Genomic DNA, 22,951 nt, shown 5'->3' with positions numbered 1-22,951 from the left:
AATGTGAGCATGGTCTCAAAACGGTTTCCACATTTTGTTCAATATCTGCGAAAATTTGCTGATTTAACATCACTTACACATAGCAGTCGTTGCAGAAATATTCAAATATGATACTCATTTATTTTTAAATTGTCATGTTCAGGTGAAAACCCTACAATAGATGTACAGTATTTACACATTCTAACAATTATATAATACGTCTGCATACTAAATAAACTTTTATGTTTTTACAAGAGTCATTTTATTATTGCATTACCCAGAAAGGATGAAACTTAAAAGAATATTTAGAATTTGTTGGGTCTTCGTTTATTATTGTATGTTCCCTGCAGCTGTAAACTTATTTTTTCTTTGCCATTCAAGAACTATTCTGAAGAAAGAAAAGCCAACTTCAAATTTCAGAACATCATAGGTAACCCTATTCTGGCTAGGCTATATTTGTTCAATATTGTAAAGGGTGGATTTTAAATTAGTTCAAAAGGTATTTGGAAAATATTTAAAAATAGTTATTTTTAATATGGAAGATTATTAATACATGACACATAATATTACATTTTTCAATGGCTTTTCAAATATAATCCACCTAGGGATTCCAGCAAAAAAAGAAAATCGTTTGGCGAAAATGTGAAATTTTTGCATTTCGTTCGCTCACTTAAAAGCGAAAATGTTCGCTTTTTTTCAAAATTTCACTTCAATTTCGCGAAAAATGAAGCGAATAAAATGCAAAAATTTTGAAAAAAAAATGAAATTATGCCAAAAAAAACGAAAATTTCGCAAAAATACTAAATTTTTAAAAACAAGTGCAAAATTTTAGCGAAAATTCATCAAAAATGGCTAATTTTGAGACTCATTTTCACAGGGGGATTTATTTGCAAGCCCAATTGATGGATTAACACAAAATATAAATAAAGATTTAAGAACGACTATGGAGACAATTAATAGATTTGCTTGAAGATCTTTCTTCTTAAAACACAAAATAAAATCTACTACGGGAAGAACCAAAATAATTCGGAAACTTAAAAAGATAGCTATTCTTTAAATATTGAACTATCAGAGCAGAGAATTCCACAGGTTCTTTAAAGCAATTAATTTTTTCAGCTATAAAACTCATGGTTCACAAAATTTTCGCATTTCGCGAAAATATTTTCGCATTTTTGCGTAATTTTACAAATAAGTTTGCAAAATGCGACCGAAACATTTTTGCATTTTTTCAGGAAACAATTAATTCGCCGGAAACCCTACCACCCCCTACCCTTTGCATTATAATAATTGCCTACATTTTTTCACAACCATGATGTTGAAAAAGTGAGGAAGTTCTAATGCATGACGTTTTGAGTTAGTTAGAAAAAAATAACAGAGGGGGAGAAACACAGCCCCCCCCCCCAAAGCCGTGATTTTACAGATTTTTTAGGTTGTCATTAAAGTCTTGTCCTTTTTGCGTAACCCTGTATATTCAAGATGCAACGCTGAACACTTAAAGATGTAAAACGTAATGCACAAAATCACTGATAAACATTTTATTGTATCAGTTTTCATACATACGATTTTTATAATAGATTTGTATTGAACGAAAATTTCGCGAAAATGGACGAAACTTTTGCAAAAATGGACGAAATTTTTGCAAAAATGGACGAAATTTTTGCAAAAATGAGATCGAAAATTTCGCGAAAATGAGGTTTAAAATTTTGATAAAAACCTAGTCTCAAATTCGCCAAAAAAAACGAAAACATTGAAACTTTGAATAATATATTTTAAGTGGAACCAACATATTTGAGCCAGTTGTTAAATTTTAGCTACGGCTCAAATTCTTTAAATTCGGCCTTATTATGCTTAAACATCTATTTCTTAATTGGTCTGTGTACACTTCACAATTATATACAGCATGTACCGCACACAAATCTTTACAATAGGAAGACGACTTAATAATCACAAATTTGCGTGGTCTGCCTTTTTTGTACTTTAAATCTCCGGCAATATTGAAAACACAAAAAAGGCTGACCACATTTTGTAAATGCCAGGACTATGAGAATTTTGTGATATTAACTCTTTAATTATACTTATAAAACAAGTATCTTTATAAAATATATAATACGATATATAAATATACAAAATTCAAATGCACATCATAAAAATTTATTTATTTACATACATCTGTTCCTATTATTTGAACTTAAATAATTCAGAGTTTGAAATATCTAAGGTCTCTGACATTGAAATGCAAAGATAAAGGGATAAGAAAATCAGAGTTTGTGACAAAAACTCAATTCCTTAATGTAAACTCTAAATTAAATTGTTAGAAATAATAAAATAATTGTACTAAATAAAGACTTAATGTCAACAATAAACTTCAACAATTGTTTTACTCTTACCCTTACTTACCCTTTAAACTTTTATCTGATGAAGACAATGCTTATAATAATAATAGTACTTTCCCTTAAAAAAGAGATTTCGGATTTTGGGAGCAGACACTAATATGAATTGTCATATTTCAAAGAATAACAACGATACCTTTATCATAATTACTGGTTATTATCATCATTATTGGTTAAATGGGTACTGTTGTAAATCTATAAATAAAAGATTATTAAAATTACTTCCATAGTACTTTTCAATTCAGATAGTAATGTTAACAAGGAGTATGATAATCAAATCGCAGTATCTCTTGCTTTCCTCTACATTCTTTACTATGCTCTGACAGGTATATCTAGAAGGGTCAGCCTAGACAGTTATACCTTGAAGGGTCAGAGTAGACAGGTAAAAGTAAATTGTTAATAGCGCACAGCGCGGAAAAAGATTTTGTGAACAATTGAATAAATTGTTAATGGCGCAGTCATTAACATTAACATTAAGCTTTTGAACACAGAAGATGACATTCAAAACACGTTAAAATTCTTTTTTTCACAAGTTAAATGCAATTTCAGGTTGAAAAAAAAAAAATTACGAAATTCACCGTTAAAAAAAAATCCATTCCTTAATCGTTTTTAGCTGTTAATTTTTTTTCATAAATGGATAATACGTTCCATTAAGGCTTTAAAAAAAATGATTTTTGCCCTTCCTTAACCAACACTTCCATTAATTTGAAAATCTGTGTTCCATAACAGAACTGTGCCCAGCCCTGTAGACATGTATACCTTGAAGGGTCAGAGTGGACACATATACCTTGAAGGGTCAGAGTAAACAGGTTTTCCTTAAAGGGTCATAGTACACAGGTATACCTCTTAGATTCAGAGAAGACATGTATACCTTGAACTGTGCAATAAGTTGAAGGGTTACAGTAGAGAGGTATACCTTGAAGTGTTGGAGTAGACAGGTGTACCTTGAAGGGTCAGAGTAAACAGTATACCTTAAAGGGTCAGAGTAAGCAGGTATACCTTTAAGGTTCAGAGAAGACTGGTATACCTTGAACTGTGCAATAAGTTGAATGGTCAAAGTGGACGGGTGTACCTGCAAGTGTCAGAGTAGACAGGTATACCTTGAAGAAAGGTCAGTGTAGACAGGTTTACCTTTAAGAAGGATCTGATTAGACAAGTTAACCTTGATAGTAAGAATATGGATCAGAGTAGACAGGTACTCCTAGAAAACCTTGAAAGATCAGAGTAGAAAGGAATACCTTAAAGGGGGAGAGTAAACAGGTATATCTTGAAGTGTTAGAGTAGACAGGTATACCTTGAAGGGTATTAGTAGACGAGTATACCTTGAAGGTTCAGAGTACACAAGAATTCCTTAAAGGATCAGAGTAGACAGGTATAACTTGAAGGATCAGAGTAGACAGGTATACCTTGAAGGGTGTTAGTAGACAGGTATACCTTGAAGGGTTAGAGTAAACAGGTTTTCCTTGAAGGGTATTAGTAGACAGGTGTACCTTGAAGAATCAGAGTAGACAGGTATACCCTGAAGGATCAGAGTAGACAGGTATACCTTGAAGGGTTAGTGTATTACCTTGATGAGTCAGTGTAGAAAGGTATACCTTGAAGGTTCAGAGTAGGCAAGTATACCTTGTAGGGTCAGAATAGACAGGTATACCTTTAAGGTTCAGAGTAGACAGGTAAACCTAGAGGGTTCAGAGTAGACAGGAATTCCTTGAAGGTTCAGAGTAGGCAGGTATACCATGAAGGGTCAGAGTAGACAGGTAGACCTTGAAGGGTAAGAGAAGACAGTTATAACTTGAAGTAATAGAGTAGACATGTATACCTTAAAGGGTCAGAGTAGACAGGTAGACCTTGAAGATTTAGAGTAGACAGGTATAACTAGAAGAGTTAGAGTAGACAGGTATACCTTGAAGGGTCAGAATAGACAGGTATACCTTGAAGGTTCAGAGTAGACGGCTATACCTTGAAGGTTCAGAGAAGACAGGTATACCATGAAGGTTCAGAGTAGACAGGTATACCATGAATGGTCAGAGTAGACAGGTATACCTTGAAGGTTCAGAGTAGACAGGTATACCATGAAGGGTCAGAGTAGATAGGTAGACCTTGAAGGGTAAGAGAAGACAGTTATACCTTGAAGTAATAGATTAGACAGGTATACCTCGAAGGTTCAGAGCAGACAGGTATACCATGAAGGGTCAGAATAGACAAGTAGACCTTGAAGGTTCAGAGTAGACACGAATACCTTAAAGGGTCAGAGTAGACAGGTAGACCTTGAAGGTTTAGAGTAGACAGGTATAACTAGAAGAGTTACAATGGACAGGTATACCTAGAAGGGTCACAGTAGACAGGTATACCTTGAAGGTTCAGAGTAGACGGCTATACCTTGAAGGTTCAGAGTAGACAGGTATACCTTGAAGGTTCAGAGTAGACAGGTATACCTTGAAGGTTCAGAGTACACAGGTATACCATGAATGGTCAGAGTAGACAGGTAGACCTTGAAGTTTCAGAGTAGACAAGTAACCCTTGAAGAATCAGAGTTGACAGGCATACCTTGAAGGTTCAGAGTAGACAGGTATACCTTGAAGGATCAGCGTTGACAGGCATACCTTGAAGGTTCAGAGTAGACAGGTATACCTTGAAGGTTCTGAGTAAACAGGTATACCATGAATGGTCAGAGTAGACAGGTAGACCTTGAAGGTTCAGAGTAGACAAGTAGACCTTGAAGGATCAGAGCTGACAGGCAATCATTGAAGGTTCAGAGTTGACTGGTATACCTTGAAGGATCAGAGTTGACAGGTATACCTTGAAGGTTCAGAGTAGACAGATACACCTAAAAGGGTCAGAGTAGACAGGTATCCCTTGAAGGATCAGAGTGGACAGGTATGCTTAAAGTGTCAGAGTAGACAGGTATACCTTGAAGGATCAGAGTGGACAGGTATGCTTAAAGGGTCAGAATAGACAGGTATACCTTGAAGGTTCAGAGTAGACAGGTATGCCTTGAAGTTTCAGAGTACACAGGTATACCTTTAAGGTTCAGAGTAGACAGCTGTACCATGAATGGTCAGAGTAGACAGGTAGACCTTGAAGGTTCAGAGTAGACAAGTAACCCTTGCAGGATCAGCGTTGACAGGCATACCTTGAAGGTTCCGAGTAGACAGGTATACCTTGATGAATCAGAGTAGACATGTTTACCATGAATGGTCAGAGTAGACAGATAGACCTTGAAGGTTCAGAGTAGACAAGTAGACCTTGAAGGATCAGAGTTGACAGGCATACCTTGAAGGTTCAGAGTAGACAGGTATACCTTGAAGGATCAGAGTTGACAGGCATACCTTGAAGGTTCAGAGTAGACAGGTATACCTTGAAGGTTCAGAGTAGACAGGTATACCTTGAAGGTTCAGAGTAGACAGGTATACCTAAAAGGGTCAGAGTAGACAGGTATACCTTGAAGGTTCAGAGTAGACAGGTATACCTTGAAGGTTCAGAGTAGACAGGTATACCTAAAAGGGTCAGAGTAGACAGGTATACCTTGAAGGATCAGAGTGGACAGGTATGCTGAAAGGGTCAGAGTAGACAGATATACCTTGAAGGATCAGAGTGGACAGGTATGCTTAAAGGGTCAGAATAGACAGATAGACCTTGAAGGTTCAGAGTAGACAAGTAGACCTTGAAGGATCAGAGTCGACAGGCATACCTTGAAGGTTCAGAGTAGACAGGTATACCTTGAAGGTTCAGAGTAGACAGGTATACCTAAAAGGGTCAGAGTAGACAGGTATGCCTTGAAGGTTCAGAGTAGACAGGTATACCTTGAAGGTTCAGAGTAGACAGGTATACCTTGAAGGTTCAGAGTACACAGGTATACCATGAATGGTCAGAGTAGACAGGTAGACCTTGAAGGTTCAGAGTAGACAAGTAACCCTTGAAGGATCAGAGTTGACAGGTATGCTTAAAGGGTCAGAGTAGACAGGTATACCTTGACGGATCAGAGTGGACAGGTATGCTTAAAGGGTCAGAGTAGACAGGTATACCTTGAAGGATCAGAGTGGACAGGTATGCTTAAAGGGTCAGAGTAGACAAGTATACCTTGAAGGTTCAGAGTAGACAGGTATACCTAAAAGGGTCAGAGTGGACAGGTATGCCTAAAGGGTCAGAGTAGATAGGTATACCTTGAAGAAGGGTCAGATTAGACAGGGCTCCTTGACACTTTCAAATCGGTTCGTTAAATTAAGGATGCAAAATTTACATAAAAATTAAACAATTAATGATCTTTTCTTTTTCATGACAAAGTCCTCTGAAATTGTTGATATACCCGTTGGACAAGTCACTTCTTTTTCAAAAAAGTTATCGAAATTGCCCGTTAGTTGTTCTTTCATTAGCAGTTTTTTAAATTCTTTTTTTATTAAACGGATTTTTTTATGCTTTTGTAATATTTTTGAACAAAAATCTTTTCAAAACATAAAAAGTTTTACAACTTCTTCACGAAATTACATAGTTTTTAGAAGAGAGTTATACTGGTCGTGGGTTAGCTTATCATACTTGTAAAGTTTCAGGTAAATTAAAGGGACAATCAACTGAATCTTGTTACACTTTGTTTAACGGGACAATCAGCGTAAACTAGTTACACTTCAATTAAAGGGGTAATCATCATAATCTACTTACACTTTGATAAAAGGGACAAGCTAGATAATCTAGTTACACTTCGATTAAAGGGACAATCAACATAATCTATTCACACTTTGATTAATGGGACAATCAACATAATCTACTTACACTTTGATTAAAGGGACAATCAACATAATCTACTTACACTTTGATTAAAGGGACAATCAACATAATCTACTTACACTTTAATTAAAGGGACAATCAACATAATCTGTTTACACTTTGATTAAAGGGACAATCAACATAATCTACTTACACTCTAATTAAAGGGACAATCAAGATAATCTTTTTACACTTTGATTAAAGGGACAATTGCAGTATTTACAGCATGGTGTAATATTCAGATGAATGACCCGTGAATTTAGATGAATGACTGTGGAATAATTAAATCTAAATACTCTGTTCATCACATTGATAAAATTGAGAGCGAATATATATAGACAGGAGTCCAAAACTTTAGAAACTCAATAAAGCTTAGATCTCGCTGACGCTGATCTTGATAGACAGCTCTTCAATTATAAGACTTATTAGATGCTGCTTCCTTGTATATTGGGGACGTTGATCTCAATAAACAGCTCTGCAACTATAAGAAGCAGCTAGAAGATCAAGTAAGATATAAGACTCCAGGAAAAATAGGAGTACTAGGATACCCAGGATTCTGAGAACAGAGACACCACTCATTTTGGAACAGCTCTTCACAGATCTACTGATGATAACCATGATGATAACAATGATGATAACAATGGTGATAACAACAATAATAACAATGATGATAACAATGATGATAACAACGAAGATCTATGAGGACATGATCTATCATCCTCCAGATATGAATGAGGTCATTCAGGATACCTAATGCTATTCCATCCTGGGATTGGAGACATTGCTCTTTGTACACAGCTCTTCCGTCTTCGAATGTCTGGAGCAGCTAGATGATTAAGTCAGGAATAGGAAATTCACTCAATCTCATCAAGAGATATATATCTTTTAGTTTCTGGGACTGGACCAATTGCTCTTGCACTAGCCCGTCTAAAATACTAATAAGGATATAGGAGATAACTAAGATATCCAGGAACTAGGAAAGCCAGGATATAGAGAAGAACTGGAGCATCCCTCCAGACCTAGGACTCTAAAAGAAACATATATGATAACTTTTTATATAAATATATTTTGCTCTTCACAAGTAGCTCTTCACACAATTATTGTAGAAGCTGGGAATGTAGTGGAAACATCTCAGCTAGTGGGAGCATCTCAGATAGTAGAAGCAGCTGTGGATATCTTGGACATATCTAATACTCTAGGAGCAGCAGTGGATAACTTGGACACATCTCATTCTCTAGGATCAGCTGTGGATATCTTTGACATATCTCATACTCTAGGAGCAGCGGTGGATAACTTGGACATATTTCATACTCTAGGAGCAGCTGTGGATATCTTGGACATATCTCATTCTCTTGGAGCAGCTGTGGATATTGTGGACATATCTCATACTCCTGAAGCAGCTGTGGATATCTTTGACAATGGACATATCTCATGCTCTAGGAGCTGCTAAGGATATCATGGACACATCTCATACTCTAGGTGCACCTGTGGATATCGTGGACATATCTCATTATCAAGGAGCAGCTCAGTAATGTACAGCTAACATATCAGAGAATCAAGAAGCAGCTCAGTAATGTACAGCTAACATATCAGAGGCTCTAGGAATAGCTGGATTTGAGAGACATTAGAAGCAGCTACAGTATCATCCAGGATATCAAGGAGCAACTAAACGAGATATTGAGTTGAGTGAGCTGCCTAGTTAGAGACAGAACAGGAGTTGAGGGAGCTACTAAATTACACCAGAGATTTATGAATTTCCAAACAGAATGTTGTGAGACAAAAATCCTTTTATTCTATCTTGGCATAGATACAAGATAAGCGGGTTTGAATCTGTTGTTGTTTGTTGACTCAGTATTCCTTACTGGAAATTTCTCTTCTAACGGATAACTGTGATCATAACATCTCTGAGTTCAACAAACTTATTTACACTCTATATACAATGATTGTAGGTTCACAGTACAAACTAATAAATGAACCCTATTTATGCATACTCTGAGAGATAGACATTGAACTATATGAATAAAGTAAGAAATAAAGAAAGGGACAGCTTTTGAAACTGGTACTGGCATTTTCCCTTAATAGAGAAGGGGCAAATGAACCTTGACGTCCCTAGGATTTACATTTGGAATTTGAATGATATAAAGATTACAACTTTAATCACTTCACAATCAACATAATCTAATTACACTTTGATCTAAGGGGCAGTAACTATTAATTTGAGTTATCCTTTAATTAAAGGAACTTTTAGCATTATTTTTAATTACCCTTTATTTGATTATGCAATTAAGACAATAAAATCGAATTGTAGAACACAATTTTGAGTTACTTTTTACTGAAGATTTCACTGACAAAGGGGAGGAGGGACTGATCCCCCCCCCCCTCTGAACACGCCGGTGATATTTGTATAGGTATAAAATAGATATATTTATTTATCTATTTTGGATTGAACTTGTTATTTTTTTCTTCTAAATTATTAGATTCAAGAATTAATATGACGACGTTTAATATTTCACAAANTCGAAATTTGGAGATTCATGAGTTATTGACAAAAAGGGGAACCAGTTTAAATTGTTCAAGTCTATGATACCGGGTGTGCTGTATTTTTCTGAGTAGTAGGTGTTTGCAAATCCTAGGTCAAAGGTTGGTTTCAATTTCTCCTGCAGTAATGATCCCTTGACAGCTTATTTAGAAAATTCCCAATGGTTTTTGTGAAACAATTTTTCTTGGTGTGTGGTAGTTTTGAGAAGGAGTCTTCTTTTTTCAACTTTTTTAAGCTCACTAATTGCTTTCAGACAGGAATGGAACTTTTTCCTGTCCTCATCAGTGCCGGCTCAGGAAAAGGCTTTCTTTCTCAAAACTTTTTTAAGATGTTGAAGTTCTGTGAGGGTCTTATTAGGATGGGAGATAAAACCTTTTGAATGCTGTTTTTCTCATCAGCAAACAGTTCTTTGTTTTTTTCCAGGAATTCTGTAAGCAGAATGGGAAGCTGGTCTCCTAATGTTGCTAAATCTGCTGGATCGGTACATCTTGAAATATGATGGTGAAGAGGTGACAGTTTACGTTTCAGTGATGAATCAAGCACTGATAAATCTTCACTATTGATTGATAGAGCACAGTACTTTAAAAGTGTAACTAGGGTAAGAAGAAGATTCGCCATTTTTTATGTTTGTGTTAACGGTTCAGAGTGACAGGTTTGACATATTGTCTATAGGGTAGAATTCCCAGTTAACCAGTCATCTGGAGCTCACACACACACGTCTGCTCGGGTTGACCGACTATACTATACAAACATGAGCAGAGTATAGAAAAGTTGAATTTTGTATTGCAGTTCTCAACAACCCCTTTTTGGAATATCAATCTTTTAGATATATAAAGGAAGGAGCATTCTTACATTTATGAACACATTAACATAATTAAACATTATTTAGACTTGAAATATTATTTTGTGATAAGAATAGTTTAAAGTTTAAATGTTCAAGATGCTTAATGTAAAAGATATTAACTAAAATGTTTAGTTTCTAAACAGTTTGTAATGATTATATTCTGTTACACAGTATATTTTATAATATATTTTTATATCAGAAATCAATTATATATCCCCCCTCTCCTGGGGTTTTTTAAAAATGTAATTTAAGTAAATAGGAGGAAAATAATTTTCTCATGTAAACATCCTGTGTTCATCTCGTGAAATAAACTCAAGTTTTCACTGTGTAAAATCTCGGTCCTAGACCCGTGATCAAATCCTTGACAATCACCTCGACAACACATGAATTATCACAGGATATTGAGCAGTCACTCGAGTGAAATACACCAAAAAATCTTGTGTTCTTCACGGGTTTTCGTTTAATGGGTCAGAATAAAGTTCAAAATAGATCTAAAGTTTATTTGAAGAATTCTTCAGAACAAAGACAAATCTTAAAAATTTGAACATTCTGGATTTTCTTGCGTCATTTACGAATTGGTTTCAAAATACTCAAGAACTAAACCCCATCTTTTTTAATCATAAATAATTAAATTTGAATATTTGAATGCTCAGTTTCTTTCTTCCCAGTGCAGTGATTTTCCCTTCTTAAATTATCAAACAATAATAAAATAAATTGTGGATTTATTAAATTTTTTTGTCGATTTAAAAAAAATCCAAATTTAGCTTACAAAGTTGGAAAGTGAAGAAGTTTTATAATTCTAATGAAAGCCGTTTTCAAATAATTTAGAACAAAACAACAGAGGGGCAGGGATGGAAAACACCTCTCCCTCTCTATAATGATAGACAGTGACCCTTAGGCAGTGACCCTTAAACGTGAGGATAATAATTAGTTTTAATACAGATTATTCATAAGCTGTTGATTTCATCTTACATTTTCAAATTTTTTTCCTCTTTCTCCTTCTTTCACACTCTATTTCCTTAGGTTAATATCTTTCTTCTTCATTCTTTTCTTATTCCGTGTTTCTCCTTCCTTTACTCCTTTTTCTTCATTTTCTCTTTTCCTTCTTTTTTTGTACTTTTTCAACCACTGCACTGGAGGAGTTTTGATTTTCGAAGGAGGGATTCAGATATTTTTCCTGGAGGGTTTTTTCTATTGGAAGGATTCAGAAATCCATCCTTGGGGTTTATAATTCCAATTGAATGTAAAATGCCCAGGAAGGATATCTATATTCCTCCAGTGTAACTTTAAACCCCCCAAAAAGGATATCTGAATCTTTCTAGTGGTATTATACATATCCTGGATAAATATTTGATTCCATAGGAAGTTTCTCTGAAGGATATCTTAACCCCCTAGGAAGGATATCTGAATCTCTCCAGTGGAATTTATACCCCCTAAGGAAATCTGAATATTGTGGATTGTTACTAGGTAATGCACATGCCATGGTATTGGTGTAAACTGCCCCAAAATCAAAATTTGGGTTAAATGTCAATATTTCCGTGCGTCTGTGCGTTATCATAGAATCTTTTCTTTTATTTGTGATAATCTTGAATCAAAATAAAATCACACTTGAAAAAAATCAGCAATCCATGTTTTTCCTTGCGCCAGTGCATTTTCAATCACATCTTTCAGCTTTGTTAAAAACTTTGATTTCAATTGAAAAATATCATTTTATTTAGCAAAAACGTNTTCTCTAACCTGAATAATACTCTCCTCTAACCTGAACCCTACTCTTCATTAACCTGTACCCTATTCTTCTCTAACCTGAACCATACTCTTCTCTAAGCTGTACCCTACTCTCTTCTAACCTGAACCGTACTCTTCTCTAACCTGTACCCTACTCTCCTCTAACCTGAATAATACTCTTCTCTAACCTGAATCCTACTCTCCTCTAACCCTACTCTTCTCTAACCTGTACCCTACTCTTCTCTAACCTGAACCCTACTCTTCTCTAAGCTGTAACCTACTCTCTTCTAACCTGAACCGTACTCTTCTCTAACCTGAACCCTACACTTCTCTAACCTGAACCCCACTCTTCTCTAACCTGTACCATACTCTTCACTTACCTGAACCCTACTCTTTTCTAACCTGTACCCTACTCTCCTCTAACCTGAACCCTACTCTCTCTAATCTGAATCCCAATCTTCTTTAACCTGAACCCTACTCTTCTCTAACCTTAATCCTACTTTCCTTTAACCTGAACCCTACTCTCCTCTAACCTGAACCCTAATCTCCTCTTATCTGAACCCTACTTTCCTCTAACCTGAAACCTACTCTTCTACAACCTGAACCCTACTCTTCTGTAACCTGAACTCTACTCTTCTCTCATCTGTTCCCTACTTTCCTCTAACCTGCACCCTACTCTCCTCTGACCTGAAACCTACTCTTCTCTATCCTGAACCCTACTCTCCTCAAACCTGTACCCTACTCTGTAACTTTTAAACTTTTAATCTAATATTTTTAATCAAATTATAAATTTTAGATTAAAGTCTACATTTTTTAGATCAAAGTTAACAAATTTTAGATCAAAGTTAAAACTTTTTAGATCAAATTCCATATTTTAAGCAAATAAAGTTAAGGATTTGAAGCAAAATGGTTATGGGAAATATATATTTTTTGAAAAAAAAATTTAGATCACATTTTACATATTTTAGATCAAATTACACTTATCTTAGATCAAAATCACAAATATATAAAAATGAACAGGAAACTCAAATTTGAAAAAAAATATTTTAGATCAGATTTCACATTTTTTAGATCAAATTTCAAAAATTTTCAGAAAAATGCAGACTTAGATCTAAAAAAAAATTTTAGATCAATTTCCACGTTTTTTAGATTAAATTCTCATTAGATCAGATTACTCTTAGATGAAATTCCTTTTAGATCAAAAGGTTCATAGATTAGTTTTCGAACAGGATTAAAATTTGTTTCTTAGGAAGAAAAAAAACTTTTTCAAGTATTTTGAACTATGGAATTAATAAGAGTAATAGTACTGCTGAGAATAGAGTTCTCTTTTTTGTAGTTAAGATTGGATGAATTTAAAGAACAACATTATCTATTCAAATATTGACAAAACTGCAATTCCAACAAAAAATTTACATTCTATATAATAAGATAGCATACCAGAGCGTGATTTGAAATAAAAACAAGACATACACAATGTGTGCTGTCGTTTGAAATGAAATAACCGGTAATCCAATTTTATGCATGTTTTCAGGGACCGCTTTGGGCTTCTGTATCTCCGATCAATTGTTGATCTTTAACATGAAGTCGTTATTAGTTTTAAATAGCTCCCCAACAAACAAAACACAGGTTTTCAAAAAGATTAACATGATGGAGAACTGGTTGATAATTCACGTGATTAATTCACAGACCCTCTTTGTGTTATACTCGTGGTAAATCTACTTTTCACAATCTTGAAGATTCCTCCTGTGTACAGCACGGGTAAAAAACACAAAATATTCTTTGAAAATTCTTGTCGTTATTTCACATGTTGTACACATAGCAAAATAAACCAGTGCAAGATCTTGCATATTCCTATCGTGCTAAACTCAAATAATGCAATGCCAGAATTTTCAGATTTTAATTCTCCTAATTATCACATGTAATATATTTGAGATATTTCTATAGTTCAATTCTTGTTATTTTTTCACATGTTGTGCTGGTAGCAAAGACACCAGTGCAAGATCTTGCATATTCCAAACGTGTTAATCATGAGTAATGTAATGCCAGAATATCTAGATTTTAATTCTTCTAAACATCATGCATAAAATATTTGAGATATCATGGGAAGAACTTCATGTTTCAATTTAAGAGAGTTGCAAAATTACAACACTTGGTGTCTCTGCTCATCTTTTAGAAACTAAAAGTTTATTGTAGTAAAATGAAATATTTTAACTGACATAAATTTTTCAGTTTATAACATTATATTTATCATTTATATTTGTCTAAAGCTCCATGTTAGAGGTGTTCGCATCTCGACATTCTAAAGCTAACTGACGCTGGGATGAAGTGTGAGCTAGGTGAGCGGGGATTTGACATGTGGGGCGTGCTTGCTTCATTTCGTGGTTCCTGTGTACACACGCATTTAGAGAATTAACAGAGGCATATTGGGTCGGTAAAATCGTCTTCCTTATATTTTCGAATTTATGTTAACACACGTACATTATTGATTTTTTTTTCAAATGTGATTTTCATGTGTTTTAACTAAGTTGAAAGATTGATTTGAACTTGTTTTATTTAATTTTGGAAGGCGCACAGAGGCACGGAAAAAATGACATATAACCCAAATTTTGATTTTGGGGCTATTTACATCTATAGCATGCCATGATCCCTACATTGATCTCTGTAACTCTCTTATCTCTGAGTCCAAAATTTAATTATTTTGAGCCCTGTCTCAAATACGACAAAAACAGGTTTCAATTGAGAGCCATATTAGATCTTGAAACATTGAATACAATGTTAAGTGGAACCAACCATATTAGAGCCCCTTCTCAACTTTACGCTGCGACTCAAATTCTTGAAATTCAGCCCCTGTGGTTAAAATAGAAAATGTGCGCACAGCCCACAGGAAGTCTACTCTATAAAAATTCAGACTGTCATTGTGACGGTTGCCTTTAAAAAAGATCAAACACATAGAACGCATTCTTAAAAAAATGCGATTATGATTAATTAATTTGTGTGTAACCAGATCCTACTTGAGATTGATCGCCGATAAACGGTATAAAAGTCGGTATGGTCTGTTGATTTAAAACCTGAGAAGTGGGGCTCATTCTGCATTCAGCCTGCATGTGTAAGCGCCAAGCAGGCTTCAGGAGTTGGAGTAAAGTTTACGGGCCAGGCCTCTGATTGGTATGATTTTAAATTTATTCATCATTTCCTGGAATTGTTTCTCAAAATTTAACAAAATAACTAAAATAACGAAATAGCAGGAAATAACTAAATACGCAAATACCAAGATTTCATCAGAATTTGCGCAAAATAGCCTTTTGCGCATCAATGTGCAAAAACATTGAAATTTTGTGCAATTTTTACTTGTAACGTAAGCAAATGTTTGCACAATTTTTGCACAATTTTGATGCAAAAAATGTTGACTGGAAACCCTACTAAATACCCAGAGCCCTGCCTTTAGGTCTGTAACCAGGCTTTTATACTTACTGCCTGAACCCTCAAGTACACTTCCTGAATGATTACTTTTTCCTGTAACAAATTAAATATTTGTTGTGACCCTTTTTCAGTTAATTGTCAGATTTTAATAACTTTTAGCATTTTTGAAAGCCTATTACATAAGGAAACGGATTGCACAAGTTTTGCAGAGCATTTTTTGCAAATTATTTGCATAATACCCATCAAAAGAAATTTGCTTATTTTTATTTTTTCTTCATTAAAATTTTTCAAAACTTTTTGCATATTTGAAATGGCATGGTTAGTGTGGCCTAATGTAAAAAATGAAGCTTGCATGCATGATTCTTATCACTGTGATCTCTCATCAGTCCCATGTAATAATCCTTGGCCCACACAGAGGAAAATTATAATTTTTTTTTAAGCAGGGCATCCTGCATTGGCACTTTTTTCAATATGTTACAGTTAGTTTTATGTTGGGCTTGCCAATATTCCATTATTTTCCAGCAAGTTTTTAAAAATTCTGAAAATCCTTTTTAGACTTATATCTTAATGATAATGCCAAAAAGATTTTTGTTTAATTTTTTTTGCCCATTCCTAATTCTTTGTATTTTAAGCTATATGAAATCAAATTTTAAACCCTAGATATTTTATATTAGGGACCGCCTACTCTAATGGTACCATTGGTGATATGCAACTGCAACCCTAAGATATTTGTCCTGGGCTCCCCTGGCCTACAGATCATTTAGACTGGACAACTTGCTGATATGGATTAAATGCCATATAAAATTTAGATTTAACTAATTTTTTTGAATTTCCTATTAAATTTGTACCTTAAACGTATTGTTTCACATTTTCCTACTAGCATTTGTTTTTAAGCAAAGCTTGCTGTTATTTAGATTATTCTTTTAAATCTTTTGAATCTTGGCACATTTAAAAATAGCTTTTAAAAAAGCTCTTTTAATTTCAATATCTTTTCTTCTTACCCTGGGACCAAATTTAATGCATTTGAGCTACCTGGTTTACTACCTGCTGCCTGCCAGTTTGAATTTGAGACACCAATTCACAGTTAAAGATTCAGGAAGGATTTGAACAAGGGCATATACAACCAGAAAAAAATCCTGGGGGGGGCAAAAATTGAGCGAAGTGCAAAAAAAATGTTTGCCCCCCCCCCCAGGAAGTTCCAAAATTTGAACTGTAAATTTAAAATATTTGGCTTATAGAAGATCGGGCATACTTTTTTTTATGGGTTATGGTATTCAGTTTAGGAAACTGTCTGATATTTCGATATTGAAAATTTGTATCCATTCTTTTTTTTGTAATTTTCCTTTTTGAAATTCTTTACTTTGAAATTCTTTACTTTAGGAGCTCCTAGGGGGGGGGGGGTAAGTTTGAAGTGTAATATTTAGCTTCTTGGATATCAGTCATAAAAGTCGCACAAGTATAAGATACTTTAAAGGTACACATACAGTCCAATCAACCTTCAAGTACTACTTTATCTCTCCTTCAAACAAGACTCTTTAAACTTAAAAGGGAAAGTAAGGTTACAGCATTGCTATAATATGTTTTTTTTTTGGTTGGGGGAACCCCTCAAACTTCTAAACAGCAAACTATCTTTGTCCTGTTCTTCAGTTTAAGATTGGACAAGTGTGAAAGCTCTGAGTTCTAGGGGCTGCCTGTATACACCCTTGAATTATTTGAATCAGGGATTCAAATCTGAACTAGCAAATTCATCAAATTTGGTTTCATGGCTGGATTTTTTCACAAACCAGCTTTCTTATTATTACATAATCGATATATATACTACTGCCCCCTCTACACCTCTGTAAAACATAACTGTGTGAACTATAAAAACTTCAAAAAATTTCAGATATATGATATGACATCTTATTATCTGTCAAGGCCTACCAAGTGGATGGGATTTGCCTTTGTTTCTGTTGTTTTAGTTTACTATCTAATCAGTGAGTAAATTTGATTTATGAACAAAGATAGTAATACTGACAAACCACGTAAATTAGTAAAGTTTTAATCATTGTTTAGCAGTAATTGATATGTGGAAAATAAATGTTATAAATTAAGCTTTAATCAGAATTAGACTAAGGTTGCTATTAAACTGTTTACTTTATAAAGTACACTTTCAGGAGAGACTCCCAGTGATACATTATCTGAAGATGCTTCTACTCCTGGTGCAAGATATTTACCAGCTAAACCTAGGGTCTGGATATCTATGGGTAATCATATAATACTATTATAAATAAGCAAAAGGGTTTATATTCTTCTTAAGATATCATATGTAAATATTAATCCTTGTTTGTAAACTATAAGGTATATGCTGGGGTCAAAATGCTCAAGTTCATGGAAAAAAAGAATTTCCATACAAAGAAGCGGCTCTCAGGTCATCACATGATTTATGATTAGAAAATAATTGCCATTTGATTTGATTGATTGATTTGATCCAGGTCTGTGTCTTTGTGGTCCAAGCTTACAGAAGCTCAGCCTATACTTCAGATCTCCTATACAGAATCCATATCCCCAGAACTTCTGGATTACAAGTAATTATTATTTTCATTTACAATATGAATATATTACAAATACAATATGTTCATGAATTCACTCTGTCCATCACTAGGTAAAAATTGTTTAGAAATAGAATCAAATCAAATCAAATCCTCTATTAGGCCACAAATTAGAAACATACATATTAATAAAATAACTGACAAATTTATATAAATTATAGCCAGGGAGCTCAGACTGGTTCATTATAATTATGATGAGATTTCAACTGTGTCCAATGTGAATGAATAGTGCACTAAAATGGGGGAGTGTGCAGCAAAGGTGGCTGGAGAACAGGAAGTATCGTCAATTTTATAAGTCAGAAATAACAAAAAGTTATGGGCTCAATATATATAATAAAACAAGACATTCCTATGTATATATGTGTGTATAACTGGCCAAACTGATGGATTGATTGGGCTAAAATTTTTTGTGGACACTCATGGTTGTCCGGGGGATGTCAGAGGCTAAAAAAAATTTGAAACTTTTTTTTCAACATTTTTTTTTAAAAATACTTTTTTCAAATTTGTTTTCCGATGGCAACGCAGGGCCCTTCAGCTAGTAATTCATAAAATGATTTTTGATCAAGAAATAATATTACTACATGTTAAAATTTTTATCAGAGGAGAAGACCAAAGTTAAGCAAAATATTTCTTCAGACAAGGATACATACATATGATATTTAATATATGTATAAAGTGCAATGGTAAGACTTTGAAAACCCAAGTGTAAACAACTTAAAGTTAACAATTTTACTTAACCATGGTTCCCTCAACCATTTTGGTCACACAATGTTTGATCTTGGGATTCCTCAGTAAAGTAAATTCCTTTAACTTTCCTTTATGGCTATTCATTCATAGTTACAATCAACGAGACAAACTTTGTTTATCATTAATATTTTAAAAATTGAAACCATTGAATTATGAAAAAAGTCACAAAAAGTACACAAATCCCCAAATTTAAACAATATGCCAGAAAAGTCTTGAAGTCTTGAATTGAAAGCCATTATTGGCTCGATGGTAGTTTATCATGTTTTAATGTAGCACTAAGCCTGAATTGTTTCAAATATGTTTAACTCTGTAATATGCAAGAACAAATTTAGGTTCTGATGATTATTATGTGTTTCTCAGTATTTTTGCAAGCAATTAATATGTTTCCAGACGTGAAGGTTTGATGTAAAACTGAACAAAATCTCTTTCAAATGTTTTGTATGTTCACAGAGTTCAGGAAAGGAAATTCCCCATACTATTCCTTTCTAGAAAAGGTCTAGAGGTGAATGGAGCTTTCGTTTACTTCAACAAAACAAATGATCTACCATGTGTACTCTCCTCCCAACTTACTAGGTACAGGTGCTGATACAGATAAAGGAAATCAAGACCAAATATTAAAAATTTCAGCTGCAGTCGCTTAACTTTCTACTGCTTGTTCAAATTTGAACCACTGATGTAAAGTAAAAGATTAAGGAAGGATTTGAATCTGTGGTTTAAATTTGAACCAGCAGTAGGCATTTGAGGCCTTAATTCTTTAAATTTGGGCTCCGGCCAAACAGAAAATTTAAAAATAAGCTGATTTTAAAAAAAATGGCCAATGCTCAGCTGTTGTTTGTAAACCTGATTTTGAACTTATGTGGATTGTGAACTTATTATAAATGAGTAAAATCTTAAATCTTTATTTCTTAATCCCTCAAGGGCTGTTTGCAATGGTATGTTTCACCCTAGTATACATGAATTAGGTAGCCCTTGTTTCAGGATGTTAGCATACAAGCTTGATATTGTATCACCTAATGATATCATAATAACCGCTGATGTTGATGCATTTGTTGGAACCCCTCATATACTGGATCCCCTAAACCAGGTCTAATACTCAAACTTGTCAGAAACATGTTTTGCTGTTAAAAAGTAGGTGATGGGGTGGTGAAAGAGGTGGTTAAGTAAAAAATGGAGTAATATTAAATAAAAATTTAAAAAAAATAATTTTAAGATATTTATATTTCCAAAAGCTTGGTGTTAACACATTTTAACATTATATTACATATTATTACAACTTTAGTTTGTAGCAAGTACATCATACAATTTTGAATATTCATTTGTAATTTATATGCAGAAAAAACCTTTCAGAGTTTCATGAGAATTGAATTTGGATATTGTTGTTTAAAGCAAAGTAAAATATTTTTAAAAGTTAATTTTTTAAATTTACAAAACTATTTTAGCTTTTTGAGGAGATAAACTTCAGGCATTGTAGTTAAGTTAAGTTAAGAATACTTATTATTGGTTAGATCAAGGAAAAAAAGTAAAATGCAAAAAAAAATTTCAAAGGTGTTTTTTTAGGTATTTTTAGAGTGGCCATATAAGTCACGGCAGTTGCTGCAGGGCGGGTATACAGAATTTTTCCTAAATTTATGAAAAAGGCAAAATTAAGTCACTAAAATGTTATATAGATGACCATAGGAACTATTATTTACCTAAAAATACTTTTACTCTTTAATTTCAAACATTATTATTAAACAATAATGCAAAAAAAAATAGTTTATTTAAAAAAAACATATTATTATGTGAAACCCAAAGAAGTGGTCAAAGCAAATGGCTCTATCACACTTTGATTCTTTCTCACACTGAGAAGGTACTATCAGCATAGCAAATTTCATGAACTCCAATTTGCCCTACATTATGTGTGCACACTTTCCAAGTAACAAAAGTGAGAAATTTCCCAAAATTCTCCAACTGTGGTGACTTTTTTTGAAGAATTTCCAAGGAATTTCTCAAGGAACATTTCCTGTAACTGATTCTTCATAAATTCTCATGAAATTTCCCAGAATTGGTCCCCAAGATGAGATATGTTTGTGGGATCACAGTTTTGAGACTCAGTTTTGAGCAATTCCGAAGAATTCCCAGGAATTTTTCCCCACTAAATTCCTCAGAATTTCTGTGGAATACTTCTCCGGAAATTCCTGAGATTAGTTTCGAGAAATTCCTGGGAATTTCTCCAGAATTTCACCCCAAGAAAATCCTGAGAATTTCTCCTGATTACTTCTCCGGAAATTCCTGAGAAATTCTTAGAACCTGGTCACCATGTTTATGGACTTTGAGGGTAATTTAATAAAAGAATTAGTTTCGAGAAATTTCTGGGAATTTCTCCGGAATGTCAACCCAAGAAATTCCTGAGAAATTTCCCTGAATGCTTCTCCAGAAATTCCTGAAAAATTCTTAGGACTTAGGTCATCAAGTTTACAGAGAAAATAGGAGGGGGGGAGGGGTTAGACTCCATGTTCTATGTGATTGAGTTTCCTTCTGGAAAAAACAACCTTTACTATAGCTTGTGTGAATAGCTCTTATTAGGCTAGTTAAAGCGTGCATGGATAAACTAGCCAGAACTATCCCAACAAACAAAACACAGGTTTTTAGCGAGATTAGCATGATGGAGAACTGGTTGATAATTCACGTGATTAATTCACGTACCCTCCTTGTGTTATACTCGTGGTAAATCTACTTTTCACAATCTTTGTGATCAAATCGTCGACAATCACCTCGACAACACGTGAATTATCACGGGATAATGACGGGTCACTCGTGTGAAATACACCAAATAATCTTGGGTTCTTCACGGGTTTTTGTTTGATGGGATGTAGAATTTTCACATTTTTGAATGTCTATTTGCAGACGATATGGAGATCCACGAAATCTTATGTAAAATTTTTTGATAATCATTAGTTTAAGAAATATATGCAAAAATATTTGGAAATTGGGATTTCTCCTTAACTCGATTCACAAATTATTTTCATTATTCAATTTCTTCAATGTTTTATTTAAAAATTACACTTATTTTACTTCATTTTTATATAATTACGTAAATTTGTCTTTATTAATTTCATTTTACTCTAAAACAGTGACAACTGATTGAAAGTATTGTTTTACCAAAATTTAAAGTATTTATGTTAAGAAAAAAAATCATGACATTTAAAGATGAAAATAATTATTTCTTGCCAAAAGCATTTTTTTCTGAAATATAAAAACAAGTGGTGTAGTGATAAATATACCATATAATACATTTAGANACTTTAGGTTAGTTCCACTTAAAATTGTATCAAATGTTTCAAGATTTAAGCCGGCGCTTAATTTAAATCGGGTTTTGGCGGAAATTTAAACCGCGGTTAAAATTCTTTAAATTCCATCTCTGGTTTATTACAACTTAAAAATTCAGAATAAGATATCCACACTTTTGAATTTCCTCTTAATCCTCTCTTTTCGGATACTCCTCGGATACTTTTGATAACAATTACAGGTATGACGCTATATCAATTGGACTAATATTTAATTCATCTGAAGGCAGCTGTTCGCAAGCAGGCTTTTAGAGCATTTAAACAAATATAAATTTAATCATTTTAATATGAATTTATTAAAAAACTAATTTTATCACATTTGAGGTAGGGCTGGGCACGTTCCGACTTTTTTAAAATCGTTCTGTTCCGTTCTAGAACGAGGGCCTTCAGCTAAATCGTTCCGTTCTCGTTCCTTTTTTTGTATCGTTCCTTTCCGTTCTGTTCCGTCCCGTTCCTTTCCGTTCTGAGTAGAAGAACAGTCTTCCGTTCCGTTCCGTTCTTGGCGTTATTATTTAAAGTACGGTTCCATCCCTCTCATTCCGTTCTTAGTCAAAGAACGTTTCCATCCCCCCATTCCGTTCTTAATATAGAACGATTACTAAAACTGGGTTACCTTAAAAAAGGGGGTG

The 22,951-nt window shown here is 34.0% G+C and overlaps 1 protein-coding gene across 2 annotated transcripts; it reads left to right on the top strand.

Annotated features, from left to right (window-relative positions):
- Positions 1 to 2,621: 2,621 nt before the first annotated feature.
- LOC111716523 (uncharacterized) lies at positions 2,622 to 20,080 on the top strand (the record flags this gene model as incomplete). 2 transcript variants are annotated; one of them, XM_023492005.1, is given in 8 exon segments in its annotated part: positions 2,622 to 2,695; positions 6,859 to 6,916; positions 17,576 to 17,634; positions 17,815 to 17,904; positions 17,999 to 18,068; positions 18,133 to 18,225; positions 19,486 to 19,569; positions 19,975 to 20,080. In XM_023492005.1, coding segments are annotated over 6 exon segments (489 nt in total), but the record flags the coding sequence as incomplete, so codon positions are not given.
- Positions 20,081 to 22,951: the final 2,871 nt, after the last annotated feature.

The sequence above is a fragment of the Eurytemora carolleeae genome, unplaced genomic scaffold, assembly GCF_000591075.1.
Source record: "Eurytemora carolleeae unplaced genomic scaffold, Eaff_2.0 scaffold2066, whole genome shotgun sequence".
NCBI lineage: Eukaryota > Metazoa > Arthropoda > Copepoda > Calanoida > Temoridae > Eurytemora > Eurytemora carolleeae.
This window is presented reverse-complemented; position numbering and strand designations above follow the sequence as displayed.